Source organism: Manis pentadactyla, chromosome 11, assembly GCF_030020395.1.
Source record: "Manis pentadactyla isolate mManPen7 chromosome 11, mManPen7.hap1, whole genome shotgun sequence".
NCBI classification, from domain to species: domain Eukaryota; kingdom Metazoa; phylum Chordata; class Mammalia; order Pholidota; family Manidae; genus Manis; species Manis pentadactyla.
In genome coordinates, this window is record NC_080029.1 from 91,632,692 (window position 1) to 91,651,660 (window position 18,969).

Sequence of the window (18,969 nt, forward strand, 5' to 3'; positions counted from 1 at the left end):
GCAGGCGTCGTCCTGTAGTAGCCTGGTCACCTTGGAGCGTCAGGGTGATCACCAAAAGCCACCAACGCCGTGGTTGGCTCTTTTCTTTTCTGCCAGTCCTTAAAGGCCTTGGGGATCAGGCAAGCACCTCGTGTAGCATTTGGCTCTCTGCTCCTGTCCGCCCCAGCCCCTCATCCCTTCTAAGCCAAAAGTCAAACGCCGGGGCCAGAAGTCTGGGAAAGCCGTAAGTCTGGCTGCCTGGTTGGCGTCTAGTAGTAAGTTCCAGGTTCCGGAGGTATTTAAGTAAAGACTGAAATTTGGTGGTGGTGGAGTATAAGGGATTCCTAAACTGGGTGTTGTGATAGATAACCCCTCTTTAAAAAAGCCCTTTCTACCATTGAAAAGTATGATGCTGCAGTAGAATTGGCCGGAGAGTATCAACCTCCAGCGAAGAGCTGGACGGCACTTTATATTCAAAACTAAAACTCAAGAGTCGGTCAGTTTTCAGTATCTGTAGCGTGACCGTCACTGAGCTAGACCTCAGTTTAGCCCCAGTGATGCAGGTGCTCTCGGTATTCCCAGTTCTCACGCTCTTGATTTTTCCTCTAGGACTCTTTGAGCACCCGCCCCCTCCGCGGCAAAGACAGTTTCGGTTCCTAATAAAAGCAGTTCCTCACCAGCCACTAATAACCAAGAAACATTTGCCAAATAAATCCCTGTAGGAACACTAGTTTGGGCCTGGAAATCCCAGGAGCAAGAGTCGAGTTGTCACAAACCCCTAAGGACCTTGAGGGGAATCCATTTGCTGGAGACTCGACCGTGGTGAAGTGCTAAATTGTAATTTAGAAAAACGGCCAATTAGCGTTTTAAAAAGATCGTCCACTGTCTTTGCCTGATTGCTCAGAGCCTGTCGGATAGACTGGGAAGCCATGGAAACTGCTGGGAAAGAGGAAATCAGGTAAAGGCCCAATGGTGCTAACGGACTGACTCCAGGAGGCAGAGGATAAATACCTGAAAGCAACATTTTGGCTTTGAAGGTTTTATTTATTAGTTGACCTTCTTATTTCTATGTTAATATTCGTGCACTTGATCTTTATCATTTTTCTCAGTTCCCCAGGGAACTGAAATAGTTGATATTTATAGCTTACCCCTTGTAAAATACTTTCAGGGTGGTTAACAAAATAGTGGAAGAGCTGTAATCATAACTATAGCACGTGTATTTCAAACATGTTGCTTCCCATGTTCAACTCTACCCACCTCTACCTTTATAATTCTGGAGCTCAGTCTTCAAAGCTAGAAAGCGAAGACTGCAAAGAAAAAAAGAAAAAAAATTTATCAAATTTTTGCACCTTCAGAGACACAGTGACAGAGACTGAGTCAGTGAAGGATTTGGTAATTTCTATGATAAACAATTTTTTAAGTATGGCTGAGTGTTATCTTCCTGGGCTCTTTTTTATAATATTTGGGTGTTTGTGCCCAGTCATAGCTTCTTACACATTAGACGGCTGTATTCAGCAACACCTCTGCATGAAGGCCAATGTGCTTTCTCCCTCTTGTAGTTTACAGTTGTTTTAATCAAGTAGAGGCTAATTTAAATACATATACTTGAGTAGCAATATATACACATCTTGTTCATGTTCTAGTCCAGAAACAGCTCTTCTGGAAACTTGGTTTTAAAAAACACTGGCTCCTAGATTGTCAGCAGTCTTAAAAAGCAGAAGATTTTCCTTCTACATCTGTTTCTATTCCTGTTCTAGCAGCTTGCTTATGTCTAGTGAAGCATTCGTCAGATTGATTTGTGATTGTTGGTTAGGCTCTTGCAGAAGGCTCAGTTCTTTGTATCTTCCTCAGAGCCCAACACTCGGTAAGAATATTCTGAAAAGATGTTGTTGAATAAGTTGGTGGGCGGGTTGTTTTTGTTTGGTTGGTTTAGGATTTTTTTTTTTTGGTTTGTTTTTGCTCTATCACATTTTCCTGTGGTAGTCACAGCCATCGGTTGTTATTTTAAAAGAACCCTTCTTCAGAAGTGATGGTACTCTTTTTCATGGCTTTTAGAGTAATCTCAGAATTGGGTGTTTTGTTGTTTACTGTGGGTGATGTACAGAAGGATATTGTTCGGCCGCACACAGGCTGAAATATTATGGCTGTGGCACAGTTTTTCATTGAAGAGGCTTATTTCCCTATCATTCATACTATAGTTAGAAAAGGTACAAAAATTGGGTTCACAAGTCCTGGTATAAAATAAGTTTCTTACAATGTCTTTTAGTGTTGAAGATGAAGCTGTGGATAAAAACATTTTCAAAGACTGTAGCAAGATTACCTTCTACAGGTATGGAGAGGAAATTTTGACACTATTTCAAAATTGAGGTTTATTAACTTTTTGAGAACTGATAGGCTTTCTAAGGAAAGGGGCAGTGAGGAAATTGAGTGATTAAGGTATTCATCAGACAGGAGACATTCAAAATACTACTGTTATTTAAATTTCTCAATACAGGTATTTTAAAAGTCCAAGTGTTTTTAAACTAATGTTACAATTGTATGTCTTTGAATAGATTATACTTTTACATGTTTCAAAAATCAAATAATATAAAATGATAATACATTGAAAAGTGTTACTCCCATTTCCTGTCCCCCTCCACCCCATTCCATATATTGTCCCTGCAAGTAACCAGATTTTTAAATTTCTTATTTATCCTTCCAGTATTTCTTTTTATAAATACATATATTCTTATATCACTGCCTTTCTTACACCAAGTAGCTTTCTATATACACTGTTATGTACCTCTTTTTTTCCTACTTCATAGTTAATTCTCAAGAGCTCTGTATGAGTCTGTGGGGATTTTCCCCTTTTATAGCTTTAATAGTATTCCGCTGGCTAGATGTACTATAGTTTTTTCAGTCTTCTCCTATTACTAGAGCCTTGGGTTACCTTCAGTCTTTTGCTATAAATCACTGCCACCATGAGAAGCTATGTATATGTCATTTCCTTCACATGCAGGTATATTTATAGGATGAATTTCCAGGAGTGGGATTACTGGGTCAAAGTGTATAAGTGTATTTGAAACTTTAACTATTACCAGATACCCCTCCATAGGGATTGTAGCATTCGGTACTTTCATCACTTCTATGTAAGATTATTTTTCCCAGAGCCTCAAAAATATTTCTTTAAAGTATTTTGAGTGTCTGTCTTTATGTGATCCTGAAACTGAAATCCCCCCAAATTTTATCATGTATTATAATTTTATAAGATAGTCACACTGCTCTGGAGAAGAAAATCATATCATTTTAATTCTACAGTGAACTTCTGGTCTCCTTGTTCAAACACTAGGTTGTACTGGATTACCACTAGAATTTATTGAATTTCTATTAAAGTGTATATTTCATGGAAAGAGAGGGAAATTAGCAAGTTAGTAAATGTCATCTATGAAAACTGCCCCACTTTCTCCATAAAGGGAGAGAACGCCATCCTTGAGCATTGTTACATTGAACAATTAGTATTCTTACTAGTACTAATTTTATTAGCAAGTACCTTATTAGAGTACTAATACTGTCTGTACCCAATTCACTTACTATCATAGTGAATTTTAATGCCTTCTACTTGGTAATACAGTCTACTGGATGCTGACAGTCACAGTTACTTCTCAGGCATCTGTGTACTCCATATCTGTAGGCGTCAGAAACAGCAGCGCTCCAGGAAGTCCATCTACCAGGCATTACTAGAATCAGTCACAACAGGCAAAGAAAGCACCAGGTTCCTAGTTGTCAACAAAGCAACTAAGGTGAGAAATATTTCCTACAAAGAATTGTTTGTTTCTATATTTATTTGGGTTGAATGAAGTAAATTTCCAAAAAAGGCTAATTAAAACTATGCTTCAAAAGGGGTTAGACACTTAGAGGAGTAATGTCATCTTTTTCATAGTTACACTAATACTACTTTAAAAGCAATATGGATATCAACTTACAGATTACCTGTGTAGCAGATACTTCCCCAGATGTTTTACAAATGTTAGTTCCTTTTAATTAGTCTTTGTAATATACCTAAGAGGTACATTGTATTATTTTCAGATAATACAAATTTTGAAATAAGGGAAATTGAAGTGTAGAAGTTACTTGCTCCAAGTCATGCTACTACAAATCAGAATTTTCACCTGCATCTGTTGCCTATCAAGCAACCATGCTCTTTCTAATACCATTACAGAGCATTAAGAATTTAGCCTAAGGTACAGATTCAGTGAAAGTCCAAACCCCAAAATGTGGGTGGGACAGGGGAGCAAGGGACTATACAGTTTAAAACCTAAGTCACAAATGTTTTCACACTTGTTCTCACCTGTCCCTCCTCCACACTACTTTGGATGGGCCATCCTGGTGGGTCAATCAGAGAAAGTACTGTGTGGGCTGGCCTAGGTAGTGGCTATGCACAGGTACCTGATGCTCTCAACCTGACCCTCACTTCCAGGTACCCCCCTACCTTCTAAAGGCATCTTAAGGTTCTGAGTCCTCCCACACCAATCTGGTTTAATTGGCAATTTATGTACCTGAAAGACATAGTGAAAGCCATTTGGTACCTCAGCAGTCATAGATTCTCTGCTGATCCAAATCTCCCATAGTATCCATCTTTCTGTAGCCTAGTTTGATAGCTGTTCCTGAGAAAACATGGGGCAGCATGAATTTCCTTCCTGGAGAGCCAGCTGCCATTAGTATGCAGCCTGATTGCCTGATACCAGCCAAACCTCTGCATTGAGGGTCTGCAGAAGCACTTGACACAAGGAAAGGCAGGGAGTCCACCAGAGACCTTTCAGGAGTCACTAGGCCTGCCACAACATGTCAGGTACCTCCCTGTCTCATTTTTCCTGTGATTTGCTCATTTTTCTTCCTGTTTCTGAAGTGTCTAACCCCAGAGAGTTGTAGCTGTCCCATGGTCAGGGCAAGAGTCCCTTTCCATCCTTGGAGATGCTCAGTACGTTGAGCACCTGAACAATCTACTGGCATGAAGACAAGTGCTGAAGCAAAAGGAAATGAGGCAAAAGCACCCTGAATACCAATGTGGGCCCACAGGCACATTCTCAGTGCAGCTTGCCCCCGGTGTAGTCAGCAAAAGATCTCCACAACAGCCTTTTACAAGACTATAGATCAGTTTCTCTACACACATTTCCCTGTGGATCCTGAAACTGTGAGGGACAATGCCGTTCAGGTCAGGTGCCAGAACCAGAATCACTGGATCTGGATGCCTTCAGAGAAAAAGAAGCACAAGACAGCACATGGCTCAGAAGGGAGCTCAGAAGCCCAAGCAGCAAGGGCAGCTTATCCGGGATGCCAGCAATATGGCTGATGAGATTGAGCAGTTTGAGGACCCCTTGGAACAGACCCCATGTTCAGGTATTGGAAATATTGAGGCTGCAGAGGGAATCTTTGTGCTTTGATCTCAGGCATAATGCATGCAAATGTAGATATCTGGGGAGGTCGTCCTGAAATCCTAGGCCGAACTCCAATTTAATGTCCTTCTTGTCACTTGGAGTTGATATTACTACTAGGGACATAAGGTTTCATGGCTTCTGTCAGCCTGTTCAGGGACAAAAAAGATCCAGACAGTAACCTCTACTGCTGAACCCTGTATTCAACACACTGCATAGTCAAGGAGCCCCCATTAGTGGTTGTTTCTGGGTTGAGATGAATGTTCCACAGGAGATTCCACATTAGGATATAGTATGGTTGTGGTCTGGAGACTTAAAGCAAGCTGCATTATATCTACTTATTCAGAATGATAGCTTTTCATTTCATGTTTGGAGATACAGAGCCTGGTATGATCTAAGAGGATCATATTTAGCTCGCAGCTGTAGTTCTCAAATTTCACTGATTAGGCAGAATCTGACAAACCCAGCATTCTCAGAGCCTGCGCCCACACCATTAAAACTCTTAAAGCCACAACTTTGTTGTCAAGATCTGTCAATTCTTGAAATCCTTCTTCCCAATCCCTTTTCCCCGACTGTCCCCTTAATAAGCAACCAGGAAACAGAACCAAGCTTTTTTCAACACTGTCTTAGCTTGGACTGCCATAACAAAATACCATAGACTGGGTGTTTTAAACAACATTTATTTGCCATAGTTCCGGAATCTGGGACTTCCAAGATCAAGGTGTCTGGTAAGCACTCTTTCTGCTGTCACTTTACAATGTCTTCACATAGGGGAGAGAGAGCTCTCTGGTCTCTTCTTGTGAGCACACTCATCCCATCATGTCCTCACTCTCACAGCCTCATCTAAACCTAATCACCTCCCTAACACTCCTCCAAATACCATCATATTGAGGGTTAGAGCTTCAACATATGAATTGGGGGGTGGGGGGAATACACAGTTCAGTCCATAGCAAACGTGATGTCCCTGGGACACACTAATATTACAGAACAAGCAGAAGTGGTTCCCTGGGTATTGTCTCTAAGTCAGGACATCTGGACTTTGAAGGAAAGCTGGTTGCACGTTCAAATGCATTAAGTTTTCACACAGGATCCCAGTATAATACCTTACCTTTTTGTCTCGCCTGAGGGTTTCAGTCCCAAGCAAATTCACTACGGATTCAGTGAGACCGAGTGTCTTGCCAATGGGTTTCAGTCCCAGAAAAGTTCACTGTGGACTCAGTGAGATCGAAAAAATGTGAGTGGAACGTTCTTGGGGTGAAACAGTTTATACCCAACTCTGCTCCCATGGTGGCAGGTCAATCACTGGAATCCCATCCACTCAGAGCGAGTTTGCATGCAGCAAGCTGGTCTCTGCCCCCCAGCTGTCTCAGTCTCTCTTCGGTGCTGCCACCACTTCAGTCTCTGCTTTCCAGCAGCCCTGCAGCCCTGCAGCCATGCCACCACGTCACCCTGAGCACTGGGCAGAACTCTTTATATAGAGTCAGTAACAACATATTGCCCACATGTGTGTAGTGAGCAAGCCAACCAGGGCCTGATGATAATCCTGGCCATAGGAACCTTCACTTTCTCCACACTGAGGAATGACAATGGAACATTCTTGGGGTAAAAGGGTTTATACCTGGTTTTATTCTCCTGGCAGTCAGTCAAGCACTAGAATCACATCTGCATCCTACAGTCTGCAGGTCTATAATCCTCCTCTGTCACTGCCTTCGCCCAGAGCACTGGGCAGAGCTCTTTAAATAGGGACTCAGTCAATAATAGCTTATTGCCTATGGGTGTGGGAGCAGTAGCCTAAGAGGCCGATTACATCATCAAGTAGTTTAGGGTCAGGTGAGGATTCCGGCCATAGGAACTTCCATTTTCCCCACACTATTGATGACAAAATAATCAGGTAGATATTTAATAAAGAAGCTTCCAGAAGAAAATCTAAAAAGAAAAGAGTTATCAGTAAAATGTTGGCTTTTTTAGAACTGTTTTTTCCTACTATGATTAACTTTTTACCTTCATTGAAAATTTGACCTGGATTGAGAAACCGAAGATCTAGGTTTATGATGACAGAGCAGGGAAATTTATGCTGTCTTTTGAGTCTAGCTAAAATGGCCAGGAATGCTATACGGAACAGACCTATGTCTTTGACCTACTTTATATTGCTAATTTTGATACTTTCTCATGACATGGATGAGCATTTGGCAGTGATTTCTTCTGCAGCCTATTTACAAGTCTTCACCAGAGACAGCGTGGTTAGCAGCTTCTCCAAAGATGCAGGGGTATCTCCAAGCACCTCCATGAAGATACCCCTTGCCTCTTCAGCAAAACCAGATGAAAATGGTACTTTGCCCAACCAGCCCACTCCTCAGCAGATGAGGCATCAATACCACTTGTTAGCCAGTATTGGTTCTGCAGTAATGACCAGGAACAGGCAGCTATTTTGGGTACTGTCCCAATAATCAGAAGCACACCTGGACAGCACAATGGTCCTTGGGAATGGGCTAATGCCCAGTATGAACTTACCAATGTTCTCCATAGAGAATTGGCACTTACGATACACCAACTAGCTGCAACTGTGGAAGGGACAGTGTAGTGCCCTACAGCAATTTGATGAACTCTTATACCATTCTCTGAATCCTGGAAAGTATTGATAAACAGCTGGGAGAGTTCATTGCTCACTCTCCTAGGCTTTTTAGGTTAACTGTTCTTATACTACAGTAAAAGCACTGGATGCAAGAGGAAAAACAAGATCTACCCATGAAGGAGAAATTGATGGGGTCATAATTTCCTTTCTTAATACACACTGCTATTTAAATATGTGTTCTAGGGCTGTTCTTTTAACTCAGTTACAGTCTCTATTAGTTGTGATTCACAGTTCTGGGTGAATAAAAAGTTTTGTTTTAATGTAATCATGATCAATCTACAGCTCCAATATGTAGACAAGTCTGTTTCTATCATAATTTTTAGAACCTAATATTTTTTGCCCAGGTGGCTGAAAAAACTCGACTTAGGAATGACAAACTACCAGGTTTTGTTTTTGAGTATGGGAGAAATTTGATAGGAAAAGGGAATTAATTCTCTTTCCCAGAAGTAAGTCTCTGATTAAAGGTTTGTGAAAAACCCAAGTAGAGACTTGTAATGCTAAAAGGAACTTGTACAATGTATTTCTTTCTCTGAATTTATCTCATCTTCTCTGTATAGACAGACATTTACACATCTTAAATATCTCTAAGGGAGCAAAAAACATGCTCTCTCACTTCTTCTTAAATGTTTAGTTATGTTTCTTCACTTACTTCACACAAATCCATCTTGCTGCAATTTGAGTGTAACAGCTACTATTACCTAAGTATTAACAATGATTCTCAGTTTGAGCAATCTAACTTGTGTAACTTGTTAACTTTAGCTTTTTCTGTAATCTTAGCTTTTTCTGTTATTTCCATCATCCCTAACAGAGGGAAAAGATTCAATGATTTATTTGTATGTTATTTTTTCATAAATATCCTAACAGGTCTCTAGAGAAGAAGAGGAACATGTAGAAATTCTTAATGTTTTAGATAGAAAATATAACATTCATGTCCAGTCTTTCTGACAGAGCAAGGTTTTGGCAGAAGAATTGGGTAATAACTGGCAGTTGAGAAGCCCAGGGAAGTGGTTTTTGAATTGTCAACCGCAGAATCCAGGTTTCCTTGGAGGTGTCTCAGGGCTCAGTGCAGGGGAAGGGAGGGTGTTCAAAAGTTAGGTGCCCCTCTTAGTGTGGAGGGCCACTCCCCACTGTCTTTAATCCCCATAACTTTACTTATTGGACTTGTGAGTCTGCTGCTGTTAAAAAAAAAGAAAAAAGAAGAGGAAAGAAATTTAAGCCAGTAAACACAGTGTGACCCAGATCATAGAAGTGAATGCCTTCTAAGGTCTAAGAATATTATATGATTGTAGTATAAAAGCTATGTTGGTGATAATAACAGATAGAATGAATCTGGATATTGACCTTGAAAAGGATTACCTATTGGGAAAACTTGCCTAATTTAGTTTAAATGAAAACAAAATGGAGCTTTGACTCTGTTTCGTATGTTTGGTTGCATAAGGTCATTTTTACCATAATAGTTACTGCTACCACCTCTCATATAGTTAGGATTCTTTCGTGGGCCGTAGCCTGAGAAACAGAATGCAGACCAGTCTGGTTAAAAAAAAAAAAAAAGATTTTAAAGAAAGGTATTTCACTAACAATGGTAAGATAATCTGACTGCATAACTAGATGCAATTTGGTAATTATAGGCTTAGGATATCCTGCCCATTTTTGCCTACCTAAAGTCCTACTAATCCCAGAAGGCCCTGCTCAGGTCTGTCCTTCTCCAGAGAGACATCCCAGAACTCTAGCCATCATTAATATTCCCCTTATGCTCCCACAGCACTGTCCTCCTAATCTCAGCACTTACCGAATTCTTATGTTTACTATGTATGTGTTTCTTGTCCTCTAAATTGCAGTCCCCCTAAGAATTTAGTCATTTTTTTCACAGCATATCACAGTATTAGATGTCAGATAAATGTTAGTTGAATTGAATTTGAGAGAACAATGGAAATATATGTCTAACTTAGGGGACAATATGTAATTTTACAGGATTTCAGCTTTATTTTTATTGTTACCCAGTTCAGATTCTTAGAGTCCTGATGACATGCTTGAAGTAACTCAGGTATACAAAAGAACATTAAACATGTAAGTAGTAATTACAGTACGATAGAAGGTAGGGGAAAGAGGGAGATGTTGGTCAAAGAGTACAAACTTCCAGCTGTAAGACAAGTTCGTTCCGGGGATCTACTATACAGTATAGCAATTATAACTAACAATATTATATACTTGAAAGTTGCTAAGAGTAGATCTAAAAAGTAAATCTTATTCCCATCAGAAAAAGGAAATGTGATGTAATGCAGCTTAGCCTTTCATTTAACAGACATTATAGTAACAATGCACAATACACATCCCAGTTTAACTAGAATTTAACATCACATTTAATGAAGGATTTACAGTCAACCACTGTGGCATGGCACACCAGTTAAAAACCACTACCTTAAATATTTCTCTGAACTAGATGCTTCATTTTGTAACCTAAATCCAGCCATTTCTACTCTCTTGGGTTTAGTTGTTTTGTGTTTTATTTTTCAAATTCTATTGTAGACAGAATTTTACCTATTTTTCTCCAGCCTTTTGAGAAAGTTCCCAGGTCTTATTCCAAGGTGTGCAGGAAGTGCCCTGATTTTAGTCAGCAAGCCTCATTCATCTATACTAAGAATCTCAATGACCACTATTTACTCTCTAGACTTTTCTATATTATGGCTTGTTATCCTTTGTCTTTTATTCAACTGAAATTTGGTTTTAACAATAAACTCTAATTATAAGATACCTGTAATTTGTCATAGATTTCAGTGGTCATGTGTACCAGTTTTTCAAGAGCAATTTCAGTTTACGCCTGTCATCCATTATAATTTTTAACAGAGACCTCTTTCACTCTTAAAGTTCCTGGTCCAGACACAATGATATGTTTGCCTAGACATAGAACACATAGAAAGTGTTTCTTGTCTCTATTATAGGTATAGACAAGCAAGTTCATATGTAGAACAAGGAGCTTTTTCCTTCATGATTGCTATTCTCCAGTTTGGTTGGCCTATGGTAATTTAAGCATAATTTCTAATTACTGTAATTTAACTGCAGAACTGACCATCACTGAGGTAACCTGTTAAAACTAATCTTGTATCTGTTCCCAGGTTTCTCTCCTGGCTGAAATCTATGGTATAGAGGGAAATATTTTCAGGCTTAAAATCAATGAAGAAACTCCCCTGAAACCCAGGTATGAGGTTCCTGATGTCCTAACAAACAAGCCAAGCACTGTAAGGTAAGCTAAGGAACAAGAGATCTTGGGTGTACCCTCAATATGTTCTTTTATCATACCTTGAGTAGCACATTTTGTTACGTGGCTCATATTTTGTCTATTCAAAGTTAGGATCATTCGCAGAGTTAATTTTCAGTTATTTGCGGATAAATGTGTCCATTTTGTATGTTACCCATCTGTTTTTTTCTTCATCCACCATTGGACTCATCAGAACTCATTAATAGGGAGAGGCAGAGCTTTTTGATTCCTGCTTTCCTTCTCACAAAGAAATGGTTTATCAACCAGACTTTGGAAGCAAGTAGGAGAGCTATTTAATTTGCTCACTCATTAGCACCAGGGCTCAAGAGAGCTAATGCTCTAGCCAAACTCCCATGCTTACAGTAATTTACAGTGACAAACTCACTTTTAATTAAGGGTAGTCTCAGAAGTCTAATAAGTAATTTGTCTTAGAGTCAGAGATAAATTAAGAATCTCTGTCGAGGTAAAAATATCTTTGGGGATTAAAGCATTTTTCATATACCTGCAGAATCTTCATCAGTTCTCAGCACATTTTCCAGTGAATTTCAGTTTGGTTCTGCTGTTGATTTCTGTTATTTTTTCATATTACTTCACTAAGGAATTTAAGATTATGCCAGATACTTTAATTTTCACTTAATCATTTTCATAATTTTATGTAGATTTTTTTCATGAAAATCTAGTAAGTCAATAGATTATAAAGAGAAATCAATTCAATTATAGTATAACCATTATAAACTTAAAATAAATATATTCTTTGAGCCCCTACTATATGCCAAGAATTTAAGAAACAGGAAGAAGAGACTGTTCTCAAGGCTTTGCATTTTGGCAAATGAGTGGATATATATATACATCACAACATATGATTTTTTGCTATCCTGGGAGATTCACTTTACTAGTAGATCTTTTAACATTTTTATAGCTGTGTTTATAAGTAAAATTAGTCTGTACAGTTTTCTTTTTCTCTGCTATCTTTACCTTGCTTTGGAGTCAAGGTGATACTAGCTTTGTGTAGCAGATATGATATATTATTTCTGCTCCTGTTCTAACCTCTTTCTAAAGAACCTTTGGCTACTGCAATAACTAGAAAGCTAAAAACTACATTTCTCCATTTCCCAGATTCCCATTGAGCTAGTTTCTGATGTAATTCAGGGTTCTATCATTATCATTAGGCTAGTTGTTTAAGCCACCCAGTCTGAGGTATTTTGTGATGGCAACCCTAAGAAACAAATACAACTAGTAATAAACCATGACATTCCATGGCAGAGTTAACTAATACTTCTATGTGTGGTCAAATGAAATATAGGGCCTGTTGAAAGTATGGCTCTGGCAGATCAAGTGGTAGGGCAATAGCATAGCACAGTTCTCACACAGAATTAAAACTCTGAGGTGGCCTGGCTGCTATCTCTTCACTGAAGAACTTAAGGAAAGAAAACAGCAGTCTCAGGGCTTTAAATTATTAGTTCAGGGCATTGTCAAAAACCTAAAAGGTTTCTATGACAATCCTAAAACTTTCTCATATCTGTTGTAGCTATAGAGTCCTTGCCACTGAAAATCAGATACAGAGTTTGATTTCTGTGGTTTGCTGAATAAGTTGAATTTACAACCTCATCAGGTCTATCAATACACAGCATTCATTAACTGGAAACATTTAGGACCCTAGGAAATTGACTAGCAACATTTAGGAAGATTTGGATAACTCTGAGTACCCAAACCTCAAAATTCCACTGAGCCTCCCATTCCAGCAGAAGCTCTTCCTTCTCCTGGGTCTGATAAAGCTGATCTACCTTGCCTGGACACCCTGTGTTGACCTCACCTAAGATGTATGGTGTAAGAAGATCCCCTTCGCTCCTTGTACCTCACCCTTACCATCTTTCACTGCCTCTGAACCCACTGTCAGAGTCAGAGGCCAACATGTCTAGGGAGCCAGTGTACAAAAAATGATCCACAGACCTTGGGAGATAAAGATGTTGAAGTGGGTGTATAATATGCAGCCAGCTCACCTAGCCCCTAATGCTGCCCTCCAAGAGGATGCAGAAGCAACATCCTTCATTGAGAAATGCACTGGTGAGGGAATATGTGGAAAGCATTGTAGTGAGTGAACATCTTTTGTGAGCTAGAGATACTGGTGAGAAATGATGCCATTAAAGTGGGCTCCCTGGTTTCAGTGGAGATGGTGAGACTTTAGGTGGCAGAGTCAAGGTGGACTTGTTGGAGACAAGGTGGACATGTTTCCATAACATGCAGCAGGATCTGTGTGGCACTCAGCATGGCTTAACCCTTGGGGCAGTGGGCAATATATTGAGGGGTCCATTAGACTAAAATAGATGGACGGAAGTGCTACCTGATAGAGTAATCAAAAGAACTCTGTTTAGGTTTGATGAACAATGGGGCACAACCTCTTAAACAACTCCAGACAGAGTTAGTTTCTGGAATCCAGGCTTCTTGCTTCAGGGGGAGATCAAGAATTCTAATAACATAAACTATCCCTCCTAACCTTCCCTAAAGAGGCCTGTAACCATTTACCAGGGTGACTATACACCAAATAGAGAAATATCTAGACCTTTGAGGGATTTCAGGTGCTGTCTCTAAGCTTACTTAATTACTGAGGATCCAAAACAACCTAACAGTCTCTCTGTCAAATGGGGGGCCAATAGGAGTCAGTGATAAAAAAACAGAAGCTTGACCTGGTTCCATCTCACCATGACTGAATGGGTCAGTAACCCCATCTGTGTTATTTCCTCAGTTTCTGAGTATATGGTTAGAATGAGAAAGAAAAGTAAAGTGCTTAGATTCTATGTACCAAAGCATTACTAGACTGTCCAGAACGAAGTAATAAAGATGATGGTAGCTCACATCTATTGAGTGCTTATGTGTCAGGCATTTACATGTGTAATCTCATTTAATTCTCTGAAAAAGTTCTACTCTTTTATTATTTTGACTTCACAGATAAGGGAAGTGAGAACTAGAAAGATTAACTTGTCCAGAGGTATATACCTCATCGATGGTATTCAATCTAGACTAACACCAAAGTCCATGCTCTCAATTGCCACTCTCCACTGCCTTATCTATGCTCTGTCACATGAATATTGATTTACTAATTAATTAATTTGAAATGAGACTCAAATTGAGCCATGTGAACCTATAGCAGTTTATTTATCTCTTCCTGCTTTCTTTTCTAGGCTGGTTTCAGGCTCTGGGGACACAGGCAGTCTGATACTGGCAGATGGAAAAGGAGATCTGAAATGTCATATCACAGCAAACCCATTCAAGGTAGACTTGGTCTCTGAAGAAGAGGTTGTGATGAGCATAAACTCCCTGGGCCAACTGTACTTTGAGCACCTGCAAATTCCTCTCAAGCAAAGGTATTTTTGCATATTACTTGAACCATACAGAACTTAAGAAAACCTGATTGGGATACCAGTTTGCCTTATTTGTAGAATATTGTTCTGAGAAATTTAATTTTTCACCTGTGCAGGTGAATGCAGGCTTGATGACAAGAATGATTCCCAGACTTTTGTAAGCATGATACTCCTACACATCTTGTGTGTTTGGGTGATGGTATTCTTTCTCCTCTACACCCTTTTAAAAAAGCACTCTTTTGACTTGATAAATATTAATATGAACTATCACATCTTCAGAATTTCATTTTACTCTCTTACAATAACATCAGTTACCCTAGACTTGAATAGTTAATTTTCTGGGCCAAACCACTTGATCAAGACACTGTTTGTGTTGGGTCACATGACTTGGGAGGTAGTAGGAAGAGGAGATTCTTGTTCCATTTTTACCAATCTTGTTCTTAAACCCCCCAGTCTGTAGTTGTTTTTATCCTAATAATGAGCATCTTATATGATTTACAGAAAGCATTCAACATTCATTATTACCACATAGAGATTTTTTTTCTGGGTTTCACCTTATTTCTATTTTTAAATTTTAATATTAAAAAGTCTTATTTTCTTATCACAGAAATAATATGTGTTCATAGTAAGAAAAAGAGAAAATACTGAAAAGAAAAATTTAAATACCCATAATCCTGCCACCTGCTCTGTTAGTACCTTATGAATATTTTTCAATTACTTTTTTAACTGACAAATATTAATAGCATATATAACAAATACCTGTGTACCCAGTACCCAGGTTATTTGTACTTAAAACTTATTTTTTGTTTTAATAAACTCCCATTATTTTTGGTTTAGTTTTAGAGATGCTATCTAAGTTGGGCCTTTTTATTTTTATTTATTTTTCTGAATAAGCACAAAAGGGTATGTAGTGAAAAGTCTACCTCACAATTTGTCCTTGAGCTACCCCAGTTCTGTCCTTGGAAGTAATTATTGTTTCCAGTTTTTTGTGTATCCTTTCAGAAATACATTTACACACACATACACAAATTTTTTCCTTTCCTGACACAAATGATGTCACCTATACACATTATTCCACACTTTTTTCTTTTTTTTTCTTTTACTGGTGTAATAGTTCCTAATTTCTTTAAAGTAGCTACATAGTTTCTATTGTATAGTTGTACCATGATTCATTTAGTAAATTCTCTATTGATGGACTTTAAAGTTGTTTCTAATGTTTATTTACAATTATTTACCAAATAACCTTGTATAGCTTTCATTTTGCATATATGCAAGTACATTAGACCATAGACATATAATTGCTGATCAAATGGCTTGTGCATTGTAATTTTGATAGATGTTGCCAAATTGCCTTCCATAGAGTTGTGTACTAGTTTATATTTCCACCATTTATATTTATATTTGTGCTAGGAAAATCATATTATCCACCTGGAAACAAATTTAAGTTAGGTTCTAACCTCACAACATTAGCAAAAGTGAATTCCAGATGAATAAAAATTAAACATAAAAAAATAGAAAATATAGACTATTTTTATAATCTTGTTATTGTGACAAAAGTTGAAGAGCCATGAAGAAAAAGACTGAAAGATTTGATTGCTTAACATTTTTAACTTTATTAAAACCACAAAGAAATAAAGAAAAAATTTTGAATAAAATGAAAAGGTAAGAACTTGGCCTGGCATGTGAGGAGCTTAGAAGTCAACCACAAATAACAAGTTCTAATAAGTAAAAAGCTGAACTGAAAAACCAACAACTCTTAGATCTAACTATTACCCCAAAAATTGGACAGACAGGTAGAAAATCACAACTTATGGGAGCAGAAACCTATGAACGGAAACCTTGGGAACCACGGCTGGGTAGGAAAATCTAAGCTGTAGTTCATAAGTTGCTGGAGACTTAGTGTGGACAACTCAATTAAAAAGTTCAGGGGAACCCCGTCCTGGGGGGGCCTTCACAATTTTGTGTGTTCTACCTTCACTTCCTCACAGTAAGTACTAGAGAGAAATTCCCTCGTGCTTCCAGAAGAGGTAGAGAAAAAGGAAATGTGATGGGTTAATTTTATGTGTCAACTTGACTGGGCTAAGGACTGACCAGATAGCTGATAAAATGTGATTTCTGTGTATGTCTGTGATGGTGTTCCAGAAGAGATTAGCAGTTGAAGCAGTATACTGAGTAAAGATGAACATCCTCATCAAAGTGGGGGGCCATAATCCAATTCATTGAGGACCCGAATAGAACAAAAAGGTAGAGCAAGTCCTCTCTACTTGAGCCAGGACATCCATTTTTTTCTGTCCTCAGTCATCAGCAGTCCTGGTTCTGGTTTTTAGACCTTCAGAATGAGACCAGGACTAACACCATACACCTGCCCTTGCTCTTGGTAATTTCAAACCTGAACTAGGACTTCTGCTATTGGCTGCCCTTGTTGTCCGGCCTTTGATTTTTGACTGGAAATACACCTCCAGCTTAAAGACAGCAGATCGTGGGACTTCTCAGCCTCCATAACTGTATAAGTCAATCCCTCATAATGTCTTTCTATGCATTTGTATATAGCCTGTTATGTTTCTTTGGAGAACCCTTACCAATACAGGAATCATTTTGAAGTATGCCAGAGCATTCTGTTCTTCTTAACAAGTAGTTTCTCCTGCTGTCAGTCAGAAGAGTCTAAACTACTGGTGTTTTGTCAGAGCCTAACTTACCTGGGGGAAGGGAAATACCCAGCTCTAGCCCTCTCTAGACATAATGTCCACCTAAGCTGGGAGAAGGGAGAGGTGGAGAACTGAGACACACTGGTAAAGTTCACAGTCCAGGGTATGGCTCACCAAGACTGAGACCTAATCATGAGACTATGCAAAGCTTCCCCTCCAACCATACCTTACCACAACGTTGCTAAATACCTATTTACCACAGTTCCTTTTACCCATATGTCATGTCCACTTTTCAACAAAAAATTATAAGGCATACAAACAGGCAAAAAAACAGTTTGAAAAGACTTAGCAAGCATCAAAACCAGAGTCAGGTATGGCAGGAATATTGGAATTATCAGACCAGGAATATTTTTTAAATTACAATTAATATGCTGTGAGCTTTAGTGGAAAAGGAAACAACATGCAAGAATAGATGGATAACATAAGCACAGAGATGGGAATTCTAAGAAAGAAGCAAAAAGAAATGTTAGAAGAACAAAACTGGAAGGCTAATATTAACCTATTTCAAGACTTATAAAGCTACATTGTGTGGCATTGGTATGAAGAGAGGCAAATATATCAATAGAATAGAATAGGGAGTCCAGAAGTAGATCCACCCATGTATGGACAACTGATTTTTTTACAAAGGTGCAAAGGCAATTCAGTGGAGAAAGAACGGTCTTTTCAACAAATGGTATTGGACATTTAGATATCTGTTTGCAAAAAATGAACCTCAGTAAAAAAAAATTACTCAAAATACAAATAGACCTAAATGTAAAACCTAATACTATATAACTTTAGACAACAACATAGAAACTCTTAATGACCTTGAATATGTCTTGGATGTCTTAGATATGACACCAAAAGCATGATCTACAAACAAAAAAAATTGATAAAATAGACTTGAAAGTAAAAACGCCTGACCCTTGAAAGACACTATGAAGAGAATGAAAAGATAAGTCATAGACTAAGAGAAAATAAACCATATATCTGATGACTTGTATCCATAATATAGAAAGAACTCTCTAACTTTAACCATAATAAAATAATCTAATAAACAAAAAATTTTAAATAAGTAATTCACCAAAGATACATAAGTGACAAGTAAGCACTTGAGAAGTATGTTCAATGCCGCTAGTCATTAGGGAACTGCAAATTAAAGTAACAGTGATATTACACACCTGTTGAAATGGCTAGAATTAAAAGGGCCAACCATAACAAGTGTTAACAGAAATATGGAGCAACTGGAATTCTCAAACTACTATTGAGAGTGTAAAATGGCACAATCATTCTGGAAAATAGTTTGGTGGTTTCTTAAAAAGTTAAACATCTACCCACTCTGAGTTCCATCCATTCCATAGCTAGGGATTTTCCCACAAGAAATGAAAGTGTCCATACAAAGATGTGTACCCAAGTAATCATAGCAGCATTATTTGTAATAGCCCAAAACTAGAAACAACACAGAAGTCCATCAACAGGTAAATGGATGAACAAACTGGCATAAAATGGAACATTAAGAATAAAAGGGAATGAACTATCAATACACTTAATAAAATGGATGACTCTCAAAATAATTGCAAACCTTGGGCCAAAAAAATTAATTCAAAATATATTATTAAAAAAACCAAACAGCCTATTGTACAATAGC

The 18,969-nt window shown here is 38.4% G+C and overlaps 1 protein-coding gene across 12 annotated transcripts in view; it reads left to right on the plus strand.

Moving 5' to 3' along the window:
- The first annotated feature begins 44 nt into the window (after nucleotides 1-44).
- The window catches only part of GANC (glucosidase alpha, neutral C), a 59,852-nt gene continuing 40,927 nt past the window's right edge, over nucleotides 45-18,969 (plus strand). For 2 of the 12 annotated variants that reach the window (XM_036923746.2, XM_036923747.2), the window contains exons 1-6: nucleotides 81-937; nucleotides 2,246-2,308; nucleotides 2,978-3,027; nucleotides 3,625-3,758; nucleotides 11,136-11,263; nucleotides 14,458-14,640. In XM_036923746.2, coding sequence (XP_036779641.2) covers nucleotides 909-937; nucleotides 2,246-2,308; nucleotides 2,978-3,027; nucleotides 3,625-3,758; nucleotides 11,136-11,263; nucleotides 14,458-14,640 — 587 coding nt within the window. In that variant the 5' untranslated portion in view covers nucleotides 81-908. Of the gene's footprint in view, nucleotides 938-2,245; nucleotides 2,309-2,977; nucleotides 3,028-3,624; nucleotides 3,759-11,135; nucleotides 11,264-14,457; nucleotides 14,641-18,969 lie in introns of all 12 variants that reach the window. The other 10 variants (XM_036923735.2, XM_036923736.2, XM_036923739.2 and 7 more) reach the window with 10 other exon arrangements.